This window comes from Sander lucioperca, chromosome 22 (genome assembly GCF_008315115.2).
Source record: "Sander lucioperca isolate FBNREF2018 chromosome 22, SLUC_FBN_1.2, whole genome shotgun sequence".
Classification (NCBI taxonomy): Eukaryota; Metazoa; Chordata; class Actinopteri; order Perciformes; family Percidae; genus Sander; species Sander lucioperca.
The window spans coordinates 28,368,067-28,387,215 of NC_050194.1; the positions used below are offsets into that span (position 1 = coordinate 28,368,067).

Sequence of the window (19,149 nt, forward strand, 5' to 3'; positions counted from 1 at the left end):
CACATGCAGGTAAGGCATCACATAAGCTAATACACATATCATAAGTAAATAGGGATCGTGAGCGTTTCGACTACTTGAGGTGTTCTTGATTTTGCTCCTTTTGTGAACAGTTATGTTTTAACTATTTTATCCAAATTGAAACAATGGAATTGCTATAATTTATACCTCCCCTCAAGTGTTTGAAACGCTAACAGTAACTTTGAATGCATCCGTAAATTACGGTTAGTGTTTGTGGTAAACAGGAACAGAACAGCAGCGCAACACAATCCATTCTCACAGATACTCATGCAAAAACTCTTAAACCCAGGGATGATGTGGCGCCCCAAATGTCAAGGATAATGCACAGTTAAGTAAAGTTACATAAGGAAACACTCCTATTAAAAACAACACTGGAGAGACAATCAGTTAATTGCCATAATCAAAGGTATGCAAGCAGAAAACAGAAATCACTGATGGTACCTTGCAAAATTGTTCTTTGAACCCTGGAGAACCACAGAGGCTTGATGTAAGAAATGTGAGTGTTCAGCTTGCAAAAGCAAAAGAATAATATTTCCCTTTGTTTGAGCTCCACAACATCCCTTTTAACATCCTTCATGCTGACAATTGACCGGCAGACAGACAACAGTGATACATAGTGGGGCAGCAATAAGGGCTGTCCATTCACTCTGAGCAGGTATTACATCTCAGCCTATTGACAACAAGTTTGTTCGATCACAAAAGTTAATTTCTGACTCTGCATAGACTGTTAGCCAACTCAGGGACCATTCACACACCATTGTGCCACAAAAAGAAAGGCTTTACTCCATGCATGGCTTTCCCTAAGTCACTAAGTCTGCAACATTTAAAAACTGAATTGTGAAAACTCTTTTTTGGCCTTGCATCCACACAAAGTCACTGTTTTTGACACCCAAAACTAAGCTTTTTGAAAATGCTCTCCAGAATGCCAGCTTGATGTTTTAGTGTAGATGTGGGAAATGAAGCCTTCAATAAACAATAACTTGAGTCTGGTTAGGGGCTGTGTAGCAGTAAACATCAGCAGTTACATCAAACCAGTTTTGTATTTGTTCAGTTGTTGAACAGAAAATATGTAAATGAGAACAACTAAATCATGAGTTTGGCATTAGCACAGCAACCAGACTGCTTTTTGTTAGATGGCTTAGTGGGGAGGTAGTCCGTAAAGGGTGACATTTCTTGTCACATACCATGGTCTTTAAGTCTTTAGTCTCACTGACTTGCTTGTGACTTTTGTTTCTCTTTATAAACAAACATGACGGCTAAACAAAGGTCTGGTTACATGAAAAACCTGCTCTGGTTTATTGGCATTTCTTTAAACCAATCACAATCTTCGTGGGCGGTGCTAAGCTCCGCACGGAGCAACGGTGCCTCTGCAAAATAGCCTCAGGAAGGAACTTGTTTTGGTGGAACATGTGTACGTTCAAAAGTAGTTTTAGTCATGCAACAGAAAACTCAGATTGGACAGATAGTCTAGCTAGCTGTCTGGATTTACCCTGCAGAGATCTGAGGAGGTGGTAACCATAGGAGTTTAGAATGCCAATACATTTGCACATCAATATTCACTCACATGCACTTATAACCATTTATACTAAGGTATGTAGGCCCACAGTATTCATCCCTTTATATGTGTAAAATATCACAACACAAAACTAATTACACTTTCTCTCTGTCTATAAAAGTTGTGTCCCGACACAGGAGTCCTGTATGTAGGCTATATGCTATAATAATATCAGGAAGTATTATTGATGTGACTTATTTGAACAAAACAAAAAGTTTCTAGGTTGCATTATTTTTATCTGTTGGTGTGGATGTGCGGCGTTATTATGGAACCCACGCAACTTCTAGGCAAGACCCGCCCTTCAACAGCATTAAGACACTACTATTGGCCAGGCGTCCATGCTTACGCAAGGTAACGTAACCTGATTTGTTCAGGTCCTATCCCCTGACCATCGGCTATCCTAACCTTAACCACTCGAGGTCAATGCCTAACTCCAACCAATCAAACTGCTTCGTAGGGTGGAACTTCCCCATCCAGCGCCCATGTCGTTTAAATAGCAAATGCACGGCGCCCATCTCTGGTCTTACAGGGAGGTGTGTTCAGGTGCATTCTGGGAGTATTGCTATCTTGAGGCAGCGGTCTAAAACCTGGTCTAAAGTCAATAACGCAGCATTTCATTGTTATTTTAACAGAGCATTAGTAAAATGCTCCTAGGCTCGTGCACAGCACGCGCGCACACTATGCTTGTTACACACACAAGGACGCACAGCAGCACACACACATGCAACAGATTAAAAATATTACAATGTGAAATAGTATTATAATATGATCTGCTAGCGCGCTTTCACTTCACGCAGGAGCAGATCAGTTTCTTCTCCTGAACATCTCTCCTTCCTGTTCAGCAAATCCTCCATCATAATAGCAATGGTCCAAGGTCCAAACGTGCCTGGCTTTTAAAGGGAATGGGAGATGATCTCTGATTGGTTTATTGCATGTTACGCCCAAAACACACCTCTGATTAATGAAGACACTAAGTACAACCCTTTTGAACCATGCGCCCGGCGCACCGACACTTTTTTCCACCGTTAAACTAGCATTTGGGCACGCCCTAAACGCACCTGCGCCAGGCGCTTCATGCCGTGCGCATAGATCATTAAAATAGGGCCCTTTGAGTTGAGATTACTTTGTCACCCATGATGACAGTTGCTGTTGTGCCTGACTTTAAAAAAGTATTTCATAGCAACTACACATATTCAGTTTGTTCTGAAATCATGCCTCCCCCGACTTTTGAAACCAAACTTACGGCCATATAAGCAAGACACAGTAAACAGCTATTTTGTATATTTTTTGTCTCCGTTTCCGTATTTATTGTTTATTTGTTTGTGTATGTATGCACCAATCACCAAGGCAAATTCCACGTCCTTTATGATTCTGACATTTAACCCTGAAACCTTGTCTTATGGAGATAACGGTTGGCTTGATATTTTAAGAGAGAGAGGCTTAGATAAGTGAATAAGCTTTCTTGGCCAGCATCTAGCGGTCTTTAGAGGATCTTCCCCTCTGGCTTTAGCTTTCAGCTGCGGTGGCTGCTGTTCCTGGTGGTCCTCTCACACAAAGACGTATTGCTAAAACGCAATAACTAAAACATGTTCACAGTAAGGGTTACAACAGGTGCCAGAAGAATCAACAAGCCTGAAGTAGTGGAGCTTCCACAGTCAAACATAAGCATGCTTTTTGTATCTCTCCTCTGCTTGTAGAATGGCAGCATAGTGTTGTAACAACCAGGCAGGAATACTCACCGACATCGACGCATGGTCATTGTTGTTATTCTGAGCAGAGACACCCCCAAACCAATCAAAAATGGAGGAGGGGGAGGGAAAGAGGGAAAGGACAGGAAAAGAAATGTGGCAACAATAAATGGACAGGAGGAGGTAAATTCAACGAGAGATATCTTGCATGCTTGACAAGTCAAAATAATCAAGGAATAAAACTGGTAGTAAAGCAAATTAGTCACAGCGCTGTTCATTACAGGAGGTGTGGATGGGGGGGGACACGAGACATTCTTGAAAAACAGAAAACAAAATGAGCTAGAACTCATTCAACACATGATAAGAGATGTTGGAGAGAAGAGCAGGCAAGTGACCCACTGAGAGTGGAAGTGACTGAGCTGCAGCTGTCAGTTATCTACGCCAAAACACATTTACTGACCAAGTCCTTCACACTTTGATATCACCAAATGTGTCTTGTTGTAGATGTCAGTATGTGCAAAAGCCGTTTATGAGTCAGTAACAGCACAGTTACCATGCATATGCACAGATAACCAACAAAACACAAACTCAGTTCAACTTTAAACTCCCAATGTAAAACAATTCACTTTTACACAGTACACACATTTTAATAGGGATGTGATGGACATGTGCAAAACAGAAAACAGCTGGGGTTTAGGGAAAATGGGAAGAAAACTGAAAAAAGGAATGATTACATCCCTAGTATCGACAACATCAAAGTCAAAACTGTCACACACAATTTGAAAGCAGATAAAATGGGTCTAAAAACCAAGAAGACAACATCCCACAGTTCCAAGAGAAAAGTGGCAAGTTCAATGGATCACAGGTTGGCGGGTGGTGGATGAGACTCACCGGGAGGTGTGTGAAGACCTGGAAAGTGGAACGCAGGAAGTTGATCAGGTCCATGAGGTATCCAGAGGCACGACCGTCTGACTCAGCCATACCCCATTCATAGTCTGCTAGCTGGATGAACTCATCGATCTTCTGGTTGAGTTTGGTATAAATCTCTCCCTCAGCAGCGTGACGAGCATCCTGGAAAATATATTTTATAAGCCCCTTTGACAAGCCTTAATGGGACTAAATACAGTTTTAAATAAAGTTGTAGCCATAGTCATTTAGGAATAGACAAAAAAAATTGCAATTAGCAAACCGCAAACTGTTGTGCTAGCGTTAGCAATTTGTCAGACCATGGATAAGTGAGTAAGCTTGATTTTATGGTTATTAATTTGATACAAGCCTGGAATTTTTTTACTTCTTTGAAACTAGCTTGAAGTTGATCTAGAACTGTTTTTAGAGCAACAAGTACTTCAAAAAGCACACCACTGATTTAGCATTGCAAACTCTCGATGCACAGTTCAAAAATCGATGCAGCAGAACCAGAGATATAGTCTTTTTTTATTACATGTCATTTTTTTCGTTGTAAAACCAGGGGCCAGATGTATACATGATTTGTACGGACAAAAACCATGCATACGCCATTTTCCACACATAAACTTGTATTTATAAAAGAAGAATAAGCCGGTGAGAATGTTCACACCTCCCGCATGTTGCAGACCAGGCATCCACACAGTTTTAGCTGAGATAGCTGCGGGTTATATGATAGTAAAACATTGTTTTAGTCTACACAGCCTTCTGTGAAATTTAAATCAAAGGTGCACTTATAAAGATGAATTTCAATTTATTTATGAGTGATGAATTTTATTACTTTTTACTTAAATTCGAACCCCCATCTCCCTGTAAATCCTGAATTGTGAAGCAATTTGAAATGATGATAATGATAATTGAGATATCACTGCGATGATGGTTTACAGATACATGTGATGAATTTGTGTTATGGCCGCTATAAATAGCCACAGCCATGTGTAATGACAGCTGCTCTGGTGCTGTTGGAGAACCTCAGCTACAGTATGTTTTCTTTATTATTTTTTTTTATATGTCCTCTTGTTTCATTCTTGTTTTTCCTGCTTGACAGCAGGAGTCACTAGGACACAGAATTTGGAAAACAGAATTTGGATTTCATGCAGCATGGTGTGCATGAAATAAGCGTCAGCCTTGGGAAGGTTCTGAGGCAAATAGGCAGTGGGAATGTGTGACTTTTTCTAGTGCTGCATTTAAATGTTAGTAAACTTTTTTTTTTTCTATTGTTGTTTTATTCTATGTTATATTATTTGACTTCACCTTTGCCTAATTATATTCATGGAGTCTTGCACACTTGATTATGTATTTTCAAGGCACACTGTTTCTGCCTTCCCTGCTCTACCTGTAAAGCACTTTGGGTCAACTGTTGTTCGTTTAAATGTGCTATACAAATAAAATGACTTGACTTAACTATGTGTCATAATCGGTGAAATTACACTTCTTCTTTGCCATTCTTGTCACCGACAGGTCTAATGGAGCAGGCACAGCTATCCAGTCTTGTATAAAGCACTTGAAAGCACTACTTGAGGAAAGGTATAAGTACTTAGAGTAAAACGAGTAAAAGTATTTACTTACTAAAATACTAAAAGTATTTTATCAGAAAATGACTTTGGTAGAAGTTAAAGTCACCTTTTAGAATATTACTTAAAAGTCTTTAAGTATCTGATATTTACTGTTCTTAAGTATCAAAAGTATACATTTTTTTATTAAATGTACTTAATTATTAGAAGTATAAGTAAATAAAAACTTTGATCCTGAACTTTATTGTGGCTTCCTCATAGTAAAGCATAATATTCAGGGTTTCCACACCTTCTTAAACATCAAATTTGAAGTCTGACAAAAAAGAGAAAAACAGAAACAGAATTGTCAATGTTTGTGAGAAAGAACCTTTTACTCCAACGCACGAAAACATTTCTTGCAAGTAACGAGTAACGAAGATGCTTAGGGGAAATGTATCGGAGTAAAAGTATACATTTTATTTAGGAAATGTAGTGGAGTAAAAGTAAAAGTTTCCAGAAATATAAATAACAAAGTAAAGTACAGAGTTGTGAAAATTCTACCTAAGTACAATAACAAAGTATTTGTACTTTGTTACATAACAACACTACAACTATCAATATGCAAATGGTTATAAATCTGACAAAAAAGATTATAATGCATATTTCTGTCTTTGACAAAGTTATTAGTATGAATCTACAAATAGTTGTATGCATCTGGCTCCTGGTGCTTATATTACCTACAATGGGTAATGTACTTGAATGCCGACAGTTTGGATTTGATTAGTACCCTCGAGCTGCTAGCCTGGAGCAGAGATGAGGAGCTGGCTCCAGAGGTCTGGTCAACTCACTTCTTTCTAACTCCACACCCCCAGAGTCTTTCCATTTCCAAACTTGTAGTCTTCAGCCCCAACCGGCACTGACTCAAGTGACATCACTTGAGGACATTTATCAGACTTCACGCAGCTCCCTCTGGAGACACTAAAGGCTTTATACTACTTTTTTCACATATACAGTAGTACTCCCTAACACCTGTAACTTTGATGTCTAAAATTGTTGGAGTTCCCCTTTAATATATAATTAATAATATATGTTGACATAATTATGAGTTAAGATGAATTTGTCAGAAATCATCAAAATCTTTTTTTTTCCAAAATCAAAATCACATTAGTGTGTGTGTGTGTGTGTGTGTGTGTGTGTCTGTCTATCTGTGTGTGTGTGTGTGTGTGTGTGTGTGTGTGTGTGTAAATAACAATACATGATAAGATAGGACACACAATAAACATGATATGTACTATGGCCAATTAGGATAACAACCATATGATCAGAACTCAGCCAAACACATGAGAGCTGATCAATGTTATGACTCTCTGCTGATGCTGCTTTTATTTAGCATGCTGCCTCTGGTATGGCTGGCATCGCAGTGCTTTTAATAAGAGCAGACAATACTGCAGTGCTATTTGTAAGAGCAGAGCAGCCTGTCACCAGGCCCTGCAACTGTCTGCCAGCACCAAGGACAAAAGAAAATAATCTGCTGTGTAGTACATTTTGGGTCAGTTTTGTGATTTAGAAAAAGATGAAAAGCAGAAACAAGACACATGGCAACAAACGGTATAATTAACACAAAGACAGTTTACCTTGAACGTGGCCAAGCCATAGAGTCTTGTGGTGTGTACTGTTTCAGGGGAGACATTGGTGATGTTTGTTATAAACTCCTCCAGATACTTGCAGGCCTGCTCCAGGTGGGTGGTGTTAATGATGATCTGCACCAGCTACACAAAGAAGGTTACAACTTCAGACTAAATGACTAAATTCTTGGTTCTACAAGGTAAATGAACTACATTTATACGGCACTTTTCTTGTCTTAGTGACCACTCTTAGCACTTTAAAACACAAGCCAACATTCACCCATTCACAGTCACACATTCATAAACATTCACAAGCACACTCCACAGCCATCGGGGGCAATTTGGGGGTCTGTATCCTGTCAAATGACTAGGTCTGGGTGACGAATTTGATACTTTATAGGCACCGATCGAATTGTCTCTAAAGTGTTGAGTTTAAAAAAAATGCCTCGTCATTCAATAACCAATTTCAATACCTAAGGAGTAAATCCCATCAGCATCAGTGAGCCAATAAGCATGCAGCATGCTTCTGCCAAGATCTTATAATGTCTGTGATTGGCTGTCTAACATAACACGTCGCAGAGACACACAGGAAAAACTCTTAAGTTACACAGAGACGGAGCTCAAGTAGTAGGAGCTGAAAAATAAATAAAAAGTTGTGTGCCGTAACGTGTAATTTTGTAATTTCTTTTTGTTTCATAAAATTGGTATAGAAAAAATGATTATTTAGGAATGGGTATCAAAGTCACTGTATTTGGTATCGGTTACAGTATAGAATATTTTTTAACGATACCTAGCCCTACAAATGACACTATGACATGTAGACTATAGGGAACAGGGATCCAACCATCGACTTTGTGATAAGCGGAAGACCACTCTTCTTCCTGAGACACAGCCGCTTATGATGTGTGTGTGTGTGTGTGTGTGATTAGTAACAGCAGTCTTGTTCCTACCTCAGTTAGTCCTATGTGAGGTTTCTTGATGAGGTTTTGCAGACAGCTGCTGAGTGTTCTTGTCAGCAGCAGGTTGGTTGATTTCCGCAACATGTCATCAATCTCTGTTGAACTGGACACACAAACAAAGTTTACGTCTTACAAGTCCAGATATTCCACAGTTTCACAACAAAGAGGCAAAAAGTCAGTCAAGATAATAAGTGTAACATATTCACGTGTCCACCTCGACATACTGAAAGTGAACATATAGGCTGTGTCCGGAATCATTCACTCTTTCACTGCAACCTTCTCACTATATCAGGGACTTCTATGTAGTGGACTATATAGTGAGCCCATGGGCTGAATGAAAAGAACATTGGACACTACACAGTCATTTTTCTCTGCGCTAACAGTAGGACTGGGCATCGTTCTGATTTGACCAATTCTGATTCCAATTCCGATTCTTTGAGGGGTGGAGTTGAAACGGGTCACATGCTTAATTCACAGATAAGAGGAACATTTTATTTTCATATAATGGTGATTTACAGTTTTACCAGGCTTTTTCAACGTAAAATAAAGGCACACTTTAGAGCACTGCTTATTGTGCTCCATCGCTGCAACACCACAGGCAGCTGAAAGTAGGGTGGCTGCTACGGAAACCAAAACTTACGCGTGTTAAATTTGGAACCGATGATCCGATTCAAAACCAAATTTTCCAAATGATTCCAATAAAAAATGGAATCTTAAGTTTTAAAACGATTCCAAGAAGGAACTGGTTCTCGATGCCCCATCCTAGATAACAGTTACGTTATTGCTGTCGCACAAATTAAACATCCACTACCGTCGCTATGTCAGCATTACCTTATTCTTCCCAACAACAATCCAGCAAGAGACAGCTAACACATATTTAGCTATTTGACATCCCCTTACCTACAAAAGGATGAAATTATGAGCTGTATCATGAATTCATGAATTATGAATCTAAGTTACTTGTTGGTTGCTAGGTAGTCTCGCTTTGCCCTAGTCCACACAGCATTCTGGGATGGGAGAAAAACGTGCTCTGGTTTATTGGCCTTTCTTTAAATCAATCACAATCATCTTGGGTGGGGCTAAGCACCGGTGCAGAGCCACGGTGCCTCTGCAAAATAGTCTCAGGAAGGAACTTGTTTTGGTGGAACATGTCTATGTTCAAAAGTAGTTTTAGTCATGCAACAGAAAACTCAGATTGGACAGATAGTCTAGCTAGCTGTCTGGATTTACCCTGCAGAGATCTGAGGAGCAGTTAACCATAGTCCTCATGAATTTACCAGAGGTTAGACATCGGACATCCGGCCAAAAAGAGTAAAATCCGGCAGAATTTCCATCGGCAACAGAGCAATCCCAGAAAGTGGAATTTAGTGGATATAGACTAGTTGCTAGGCATTATGGTATAGTTGTAATATTGTAGTGAGCATCGATATTCACTAAATATTACAGTACATTGTGGGAAACAACAAGTGCCCTAAAATGTATTCCACTAATTTAAATTACAATTCAGACACCATATGGAAAATGGCTGACCACGTAACAGCACCCTAAAAAGGGAATAGTGACTCATTCCGGACACAGCCATACTAAATGTTCTGTGAGACCAACCTCCGGTGTAAGGACTCAGAGAACTTGAGGCTGGCGTAAATTAACTCTTTGACCTGTGTGTAGATCTGAGGGACAGACTGGGACATTGGCAGCTTCTTTGGAAAGTCCTGCTGCTCTCACACACACACACACACACACACACACACACACACACACACACACACAACAGTATTAGATCGTTACCATTAATATCTAATATACACCCAGATTAAGAATTAAGTCTCACTCCTATGCTTCCAAGATTATGATTCTGTGAACATAAATGTTGTGGAAGTTAAGGGAGGGTAAAAGGTGTGTAGGTGTGTCTGCTTTGTGAATATCTGCTGAGGACCAACTTTCTAGCTCTCTTAATTGTATGTGTCTATATGCATGCACAATGAAGTAACTAAAACTAGAAGTAGTCTTGCTTTGGATCTATGGGTTTGTGAGTCTATGGTACTTGAACTTGTTACCTTCTCTATCTCAGCATCGTGGAAGGGAAAGCGGCTGACTACCAGTTTATATTCCTCCTCTGTCTCCACTGGGATGGGACTGTAGTTGTCCAACTCAAAGATCTCCCTGTGGGGAAAAAAATAACACAATTTAGTGCACACTTACATCTTTGGTACGAGTATTAGAGCTTTGAGAATTTCCCTCTTTGTTAAGTAAGTGTTCTAAAAGTACAGTTAGTTCAATTGTTATCATATTTCATTCAAAGATGACAATATGATGTAGTAATCATCATGGAGAATTGTACACGTGTTAAGACAACAATCTGAAAATTACTCTCTGAAAATATTAAGTTACCTTACCTGGACCAAAAGTTATAGAACAATTGAGACTTAAGATTTAAACAACACATTTTATTGTATTTTAAGCTGAATCAGCAATGGAGGGCTCTTGTAGAATGAAAAGAAGACTCTATCCTGTTTTTTAATTCAAATTTATCTGCCGGCTTATGTTGTTAAAGGGTGACCTCAGATGACGTGTGATGAGATAATTCATTAAATGGACTAAGAAGTTCGAGAAACAATCTTGTAACAGTAACAGAAACACATTTCATTGGCCTAATGCTCATTTCTTCTTTATACACAATAAAGACTTTCTTAAAAAGGAAAAGACAACATTTATTACCCTACTATCATGTGTGAACCAATCTGGACCAATCACAAGCGTGTGCGCGCGCGCGCGTATGTGCGTGCGTGCGTGCGTGCGTGTGTGCGTGCGTGCGTGCGTGCGTGTGAGGGGAGAAAGTGGTTGGGTGTTAAAAGTGTTCGTGCTTCAAGGTTTTATATACTGAGCCTGGTTTTCCCGTTTAGGAGATATTTTATTAAGAATACCAAAAAGAAAAGAAAAAAATAAGTAAATAAGTCTATGAGAATTATAAGTAAATGTGTCACCTGTAAATGTAATAAAAGGATTTTATTTTTTGTGCATTTTTATCCAGACTTTCATCCAGTGTTCCATGTTGGCTATAGTAACACACGTCAGTTTCTAGCTGTGTAGAATGTGTATCAACGGTTCAGAATGCAGATGCACTCACTGTCTAATTTCATAGCTGCAAAAGCATTTCCTATTGAGACTAGAAGCACCTAGACAATGTAGGTACTTCATTGTCTTCATATTGCCTTGAAAGCACAGACCGTTTTTGTTATGAATCGACAGCGCAGTGGGCTGCTCTTACTCTTGCTAAAAGTCAATCTAGCAGTTGACCTCTCTGAATCAACATACATGATAGATCACACATGATAGATAGGATAATATGTTTCACTTTCGCATTTTGAGCAATATACCCACGTGTGCTGCTTTTAGTAAATACACACGGTCGCAGGTATATGATAACCTATCTCTGCATTAAAAAATATTTTAGAAAGTGTCATATTCAACCAGACGCCAATGTTAACTTCCACAGCATATCTGTCATGTTCATTTTCAACAGAGAAACTTCTAAAGAATTTGCGTGAAATGTCTTTGCTGTACAGGAAGTAGAGCTGGGTGATATGGAGAAAATTCATTACCACTATATATTTGACCAAATACCTCGATATCGATATTGTGGCGATATTGTAGGGTTGTCAATTGGTGCTTTCACAAAATATTTACATGTAGAGATTTTTTGATAAATAGTCATCGGTAATGGATATAATAACTAAGTGGTTAAAGACATAATAATAGAACAGCTAGAACAGCCTGGTAAGTTCAGAAAATGGCATCACTTCACTGTAATGTAACAACACTTGGGTCATATCACAATATGACAATATCTAGTCTCATACACCGATATCGATATAATATCAATATATTGCCCAGCCGCAACAGGAAGCAAAATAAACACGATACACCTACCTGCTTGGTTTCAAGTGAATATCTCACATGTAAAATAAAGAACGGAAATGCAATTATAGACATACAGTCACACACACACACACACACACACACACACACCAACAAAACCCACCTGAAAACCAGTGCCCACTTCTTCAGCAGAGTTTCATTGTACTGGTCTCTGACCTCAAACAGCAGGTCAAACAGCCGGTTCACTAGGAAACCATAACCCTGTACACACATACACAGACATCACACATCCAGAGAGTCAAGGGTGTCAGGGGCTGAATGAAAAAAACATGATCGGACACTACACAGTCATTTTTCTCTGCGCCCACAGTAGGGCTGGGCATCGTTTTGATTTGAACAAAAACAATAAGTGTGGGAAACAATAAGTGCCCTAAAACAGACATCACACATCCAGAGAGTAAAGGGTGATCATCTCAGTTCTTCTGCAGCCTTCAGAGTCACAGGATGTTTCAAAGGAAGTACAGCTCTGAACCAACCTGTAGTGTGTCAGCGAAGATGACTATGAGGTTCTTCAGCTCCAGGACCAGGTCTGGGTCATCACAGTATGACTGGGAATAACAAAACATCATAATCAGCAAACAACACTCAATAATATGATTAACATGTATGAAGAATTGTTACTGAGATTTGTAAGAGATGTGAGATTGCTTTTAAAATAAAATAACAAACAAAATGGCCTTAACCACTCCGAGTAGCAGATCCTGTGTGAAGTTGCTCTGTTAATTCATTCATTTAAAAAGCAAAATGATGGTGTGTTAAACCCTTCCCCCAAACAACAACTGTTGTTGTCTTTTTATGCCACTTACCCAAACCAAGAATACAGGATAAGGCATGGATTAAACAGTGAGTTTGTTGTAAGTGAATAATGTTAGCCTGGCTGGCTAACTAGTTTACCTACAGTAAACCAGTGCTACTTTCATAGCCAAGAATATGAAATATCATCACGAAAGTTATTTGTTTAGGAGAGCGGCCTTCTGAGTACCTTGGCATAGTCATATCGGTCAATTGATCCACATAGAAAAGGTCTATTTTTATTAGAGTTAAGAAATTCACTATATCGGGCGCCATTTCGATATATATAAAATATTTTCCCTCTAAAATCGGTCTCTCAAAAAGCCGATATTGGTCGGGCCCTGGACAATATCGACTGGTCTGCTATTGTCATTCGGGAGACCTTGATGAATTACACAGAAGCATTAAATGAAGACTCAATTGAGGAGACAATTAAGCAGGCAGTACAGTACAACCACCATGTGTTATTGTACAGTGCTGTCCCAATTCTCTGAGGTCCTGTGCCTTTTCCTGATGCTTATATCCCTAGCCCAAACCATCAAGTATGTGATATTTCAAGATATCGATGGCGCCAAAGAAAAGATGGTCACCTTGAGCATAGTTCTGGGATGCATGAGAAACTATGCCAGGCCCTGTTACACTGCTTCCACTGACCTCCAAAAGGAGATAGTCCTGAAACAAAACATTCCCTTATCATGCAGCTGTCTACACAGACTCCCTGATTGAGACAGGAAGGCAAGGACAGAACAGGTTTGGTTATCAGAGACTGGATGAATACTCTCATCCCCTGTCCTGTGACCTTTGATGATCTGATGTCTAAGCTTTCCCTTTAGTCTCATTGTGAAAAGGCTGCCTTTGTCCCTTTTCACTAGGCCCTGTTCCGAAAATTAAGACTGTTTTGTGTCTGCTTAATTCTTAATATCACTAATGTTTAGGTTATTGTTTGTGTATTTTTTACTTTATTTGACATAGGCCTGTTCAGCAGGTTTTATGGGTTCATAGCGTTTGCTGTGGTTCTGCCTGTGATGTGGGGGGGTAGCTCAGCTGCTCATCAGCTTAATCAGGGAGAGTGGATGCAGGTTTGCCTCATTACGTCCTTTCTGTAGGGAGGGCCTGGTCAATCCTAAGGTGAAGAACAATAGGTAAGCTAGTTCTGTAGTAGATGACATGTTTATAATATTCGGGGTACCTATTGTAGTGGGTGCACATATATGTATAAATAGTAATGTTGGCAGTAACTGATCTATCCTATTGTAATGAGGTTTTGAGAAAAAAAAGTGTTACTGGTGCTTGCTCAGGATAGCTCACCCTGTACTCACCTGTGTAGGTGGTAGGTTCTAATTAGGGGAAGCTGAGTTAAAAAGGGCTTCAGTAGAAGAAAGCAGAAGGAATGTTGGCAGTTTGCTGTGAGGTGACCGTTTTGTTTGTTTGCTGTTTTTTTGCCTCAGTTTAATATTCTGTTTTTGTATTTCGGTTTGAGTATGTTTTGGTAATGGTTTTGTTAATAAACACAAACATTGAGAACTTGAAAAGCCTCCTCTCCAGTGACACTCATCATACCACTACATGGTGTTTCTGGAAATTCCACCACAGAATGGAAAGAGAAGTGTCCATAGCATGTATGCAACTTTCAGTGTCAAATTTTTGAGTTATGAAGTGAAATGATGCTCATTCAATTCACTGCTCATTGTAGAGTAAACACCCTATTCCATATTATGTAGGGAATACAGTAGTGAATTGGTGATCAAAGTAGTGATTTGGGACACAGCTTCATTGTTACAGAAATTACTGTGATATTAAGAGACAAATCTTCCCCAGTTATCATTGTAAACAGTGCACATAAAGTGCTGGAATAGAAAGCTTGACAGGCATAGCAACAGTAACTAATGGGGGAGGGGCTTAGCCAAGGGTCAATCAACACCAACAAAGTCTCTCCATTTTTCTGGAAAGCCGAGTGATTTATGACCCTGAAAGTAGCACAGTCAGTCCCTTAACACCGACACAAGGATCCTGCCAAACACAGGAGTGTGTAAATCAACAGAGCAAATGAACACAGCCTGAGATTTGACGTAAAGCAGCTGCCGCCTGCCTCTTTGTTTACTCAGACACACACATACACACACCAACAATCAGCTGGAGACTTGACTACACAGCAGCAAATCACAGCAGTGGCAGTAAGGGATCTCACCAGTTTGGACAGTTTTATTAGTCTGTATGTACAATGTTCTGATCCATGCTATATGTGAATATGACATGATGTTTTAGTTATTTTAAGTGCATTTAGGGCTGCAACTAACTATAATGTTTATGTTGATTAAACTGTTGATTATTTTCTTGATTATTCAATTAGTTGTTTGGTCTATAAATATATATATATATATATATATATACATAAAGTGTCAGAAAATGGTGAAAAATGTTGATCAGTGTTTCTCAAAGCCCAAGATGACGTCCTCAAATGTCTTGTTTTGTCCACGACTCAAAGGTATTCAGTTTACTGTCACAGAGGACAGAAGAAACTAATTGGGATTTGTTTATTAAAATACAGTGATAACTAACAGTATGAAGACCTTGTATTATACCATAAGGTTTTGGACATTTTACAGTGAATAAGAGGTGGACTGGCTAATGGCCAGGTTTGAGAAAAAGACTTTCTCCCTGTGGGGGTTGTCAAGCAGTGGTTGTAAGGGCAGGACCCTGGCAGTGTGGAGCTGCCTGTGTCATGGCTCAGCAGAGGGGCTGGAGGCCAGGGGGGAGACCAGGACCTTTGTTAGTCTTCTCACCCCACGCTGTGTGGCCCATTCTCAGGCCTGTTAGCATAATCCTCTGGGTCATTTACAACTGACTGGAGCCCAGCGGTCAGGAATATGCCGTCTTAATCTGCTGTTATTGTTGTAATCTGTCTCTCATTAAGGCCCCAATGACCTCCTCTTTGGCAGCATGCGTATGTGTGTTTTGACCTTTTCTCTTGAGAGTGACATCATTAGTGTGTTTGTGGGTGCACTGACCTCCACGTGTGTGTGTGTGTGTGTGTGTGTGTGTGTGTGTGTGTGTGTGTGTGTGTGTCAGCAAATGAATGAAGGTTCTTCCAGGATAAATAGATCCACAGCAGGATCTATTATCTCTATTAACTCTAAAAAGTCTTCTTCCCATTCACAGTCCACTCCCTGCTGTTTGTGTGTGTGTTCATGCATGTGTGTGTGTGTGTGTGTGTGTGTGTGTGTGTGTGTGTGTGTGTAAGTGCGTGCGTGTGTATGTGTGTGTGCATGTGTGTAAGTCTGTGCATGTCTGTGTGTGTATGTTTGTGTGTACGTGCGTGCGTGCTTGTGTATGTGTGTGTGTGTGTGTGTGTGTGTGTAAGTGTGTGTAAGTGTGTAAGTGTGTGTGTGCGTGCTTGCGTGTGTGTGAGGGCCTACAGAGTGCGTGCGGAGCACAGCGATGATCTTAGATAGGGCCATGTTCCACAGTTCATCAGTGAAAGCTCTGGTCACCAGCCCTCGCGTGGCATGAAGGATATGGTCCTCCACAACAAAGAACCTGACACACACACAGAAAACACACACATCTCAATACTTTTATTTATGCTCACATTAAAACAAAAAGAATAGACTGACACAAACTTGATTAGACATACTAATGAAACAGAGTTTTAAGGCAAGCAGAATGCGATGTTAAAGATTCTGTTCTGTGACAATGAAGTGAAAATGGGAGGAAGACCTTACCCTACAATCTGATTGAAGTATCTTCTGTAGCCTTCCACAGTCTCATGCTGGACACACGCACACACACAAAAAGCCATGTTTACACACAGTACATGAATGGTTAACATATTATATATACACGTGGTGGTCATCACATGATACTGCATTTGTGAGCAAGGATTGTTTTGCAAACTGTTGTTGGTGCATTCAGTGAAATTCTAACCTCTGCTCCAAACAGCAACAAGTAATAAACAAGAATTATGTTTTAACTTTTAACAATGCCCATATATATATATACACATCCATTTTATCTGACTCTCTAACACTTGGCTATATTTTATTTTGCTTTTACTTAAAGCCACTATGTGTAGAAATTCTATTTTACTATATAATCTTTAACTTTATTTTGATAGCATTGCAAGGTATTGTATCCTGGTAGAAGTCAATGAAGTGCATGGGGGTAGAAGCAGGCATTGCTCTCTACCATGGTGTCTTTTCGATTCCACCACTAGAAAGCAACAAAAACAGAACTTTTCAAACGCTACACATACAGTGGTGGCTTTAAGTCAAAATTGGAGTTCAGCGCTTTAACCTTTTAGGGTGTATTTTTTTACTTCAGTGAATTGCAAACATTACAAGTAAATAACTTGAAGGGTCTGTTTATTGCTGCCTTATTTGTTTATTTCCTTAACTGGCTATCAACTTTGCTACGCTTGTGGGTCAAAGCTGCGTCATCTAAAACATTTTTCCCAATAAAATAGAGTTGAAGTTAGGAATGTTAATTAATGGTATGGACTACAAATTTAATAAGGTCCTTTAAATTTCATAAATATGCATTACATGTGTGTTTCATTATACTGCTGCTATATTGCTGATAGCTGTAATGCTATCTGGGCCTGCTTGTGTGTTGCTCACCATGTTAGCCTGTGGCTGCAGTACTAGCCGGGCCTGTTTTTTCCTCTGTTTCCTGTAGTAGTTCTCAAATGTTTCTCGATCCCCCTGCAGACACAGAAATACAACAGACTTCAATAACCTTGTCTTACTGACAACGACAAATAGATCACAATTAGTTTAATGTTAGAAGCCAGATGGTCTTTATCTAACAATAAAATTGAGGACCCTCTGTGTGTGTGTGTGTGTGTGTGTGTGTGTGTGTGTGTGTGTGTGCGCGTGCGTGCATGCGTGTGTGTGTTTCAAATATCCCAAAAACCATTTATCCGATCTACTTCACACTTGGCTTCCTGGATACACTATGGAATTGGGTTTTGAAATGTGGAGCAGTTTGGACAGAATTGAATACTGGATATTGACAAACTGTGAATAAAACTAAACGGCCATACAATAAAGGTTAAGGAAAAAAAACGCTGCCATAATGCTGGCTCTTCCGTGTCTACCCTCCACAATAAAAGCCCATCTTAAATCCACTCAGAGCATTTCGCTTAGAGGAAACTCACTAAAAAAGGCATTTTTTGCCGACACTAGATATCAAACAAAAGACAGACACTATATCATATTAAGTTGCTGTGAACTGTAAATTAACCATTTCTAAGCAGAAAGCAGAAGACAACCTTATCTCGGAGCTGACGGGCAAAGAGAGACAGGTTGTGTAAGTGTGCTAACTTATAGAAGTAATATCATTACTGCCGGCAAAATACCTCCCCTAATGTAATCCATACTTTAACGTTACTTTATAACCGTCAAGCCACTAAGCCTGTTTGGAAATTCATACCTCTGCAGAAGTGATAAATTCATTAACGATAACAATGACGAGACAGCACCACCTTCATTGTGCTGATATCAACATGCAATATCGTTGACGAAAAAGTCAACACTAAAATGTAGTTATAACAAACTCTATTAAATGCTTTGGGGTCATTTTGGGGTACAATGGTTCTGGAAACAGGCACTGTACTAGTATTTATAATACAAATAATAATAATATATTCAAAGAATTGTTGGAAAGGAAAATGGAATATAGAGTACTATATCTAATATTCTTTGAGCTATGGTACTACTGTAACAGCACAGCTAAAGGCAGCTGGTCAAACTCAAATGAACAGAGAAATGTAGTATTCAGTATGAATAGGCCTTGGATCAATATGTTACTGTTCTGCTGTGATGGACTTGGATTTGAACCCGTTTTTGCTTGAGTCCTCTAACATGTCAGTAAATCTTTTAGTATATGTGGTGAAGTGATCAGGTACATTACAGCAGAGGTCCTACAGAAATGCCCAGTGAGGAGGTCATTTATGTATGTGTGTGTGTGTGCGTGTGTGTGTGTGTGTGTGTGTGTGTGTGTGTGTGTGTGTGTGTGAGACACCTACCAGCACAGTGTAAATGTGTAAACACCTGTAGACAGGTGAGAAGTCCACCAGGTCTTGAGCTGTAAGAATCTGTCAGACACAGAGGAGAAAAA

The 19,149-nt window shown here is 39.6% G+C and overlaps 1 protein-coding gene across 9 annotated transcripts in view; it reads right to left on the reverse strand.

Moving 5' to 3' along the window:
• exoc6 (exocyst complex component 6) overlaps positions 1-19,149 on the reverse strand; it is a 98,957-nt gene that overhangs the window by 25,714 nt on the left and 54,094 nt on the right. For 5 of the 9 annotated variants that reach the window (XM_031323935.2, XM_031323936.2, XM_031323939.2 and 2 more), the window contains exons 9-20: positions 19,058-19,126; positions 17,649-17,732; positions 16,755-16,801; positions 16,449-16,569; positions 12,717-12,788; positions 12,344-12,441; positions 10,359-10,464; positions 9,907-10,016; positions 8,293-8,404; positions 7,352-7,486; positions 4,153-4,332; positions 3,313-3,342 (exon numbers count right to left, since the gene is read on the reverse strand). In XM_031323935.2, coding sequence (XP_031179795.1) covers positions 3,313-3,342; positions 4,153-4,332; positions 7,352-7,486; positions 8,293-8,404; positions 9,907-10,016; positions 10,359-10,464; positions 12,344-12,441; positions 12,717-12,788; positions 16,449-16,569; positions 16,755-16,801; positions 17,649-17,732; positions 19,058-19,126 — 1,164 coding nt within the window. The remainder of the gene's footprint in view (positions 1-3,312; positions 3,343-4,152; positions 4,333-7,351; positions 7,487-8,292; positions 8,405-9,906; positions 10,017-10,358; positions 10,465-12,343; positions 12,442-12,716; positions 12,789-16,448; positions 16,570-16,754; positions 16,802-17,648; positions 17,733-19,057; positions 19,127-19,149) is intronic. The other 4 variants (XM_031323938.2, XM_031323937.2, XM_031323940.2 and 1 more) reach the window with 1 other exon arrangement.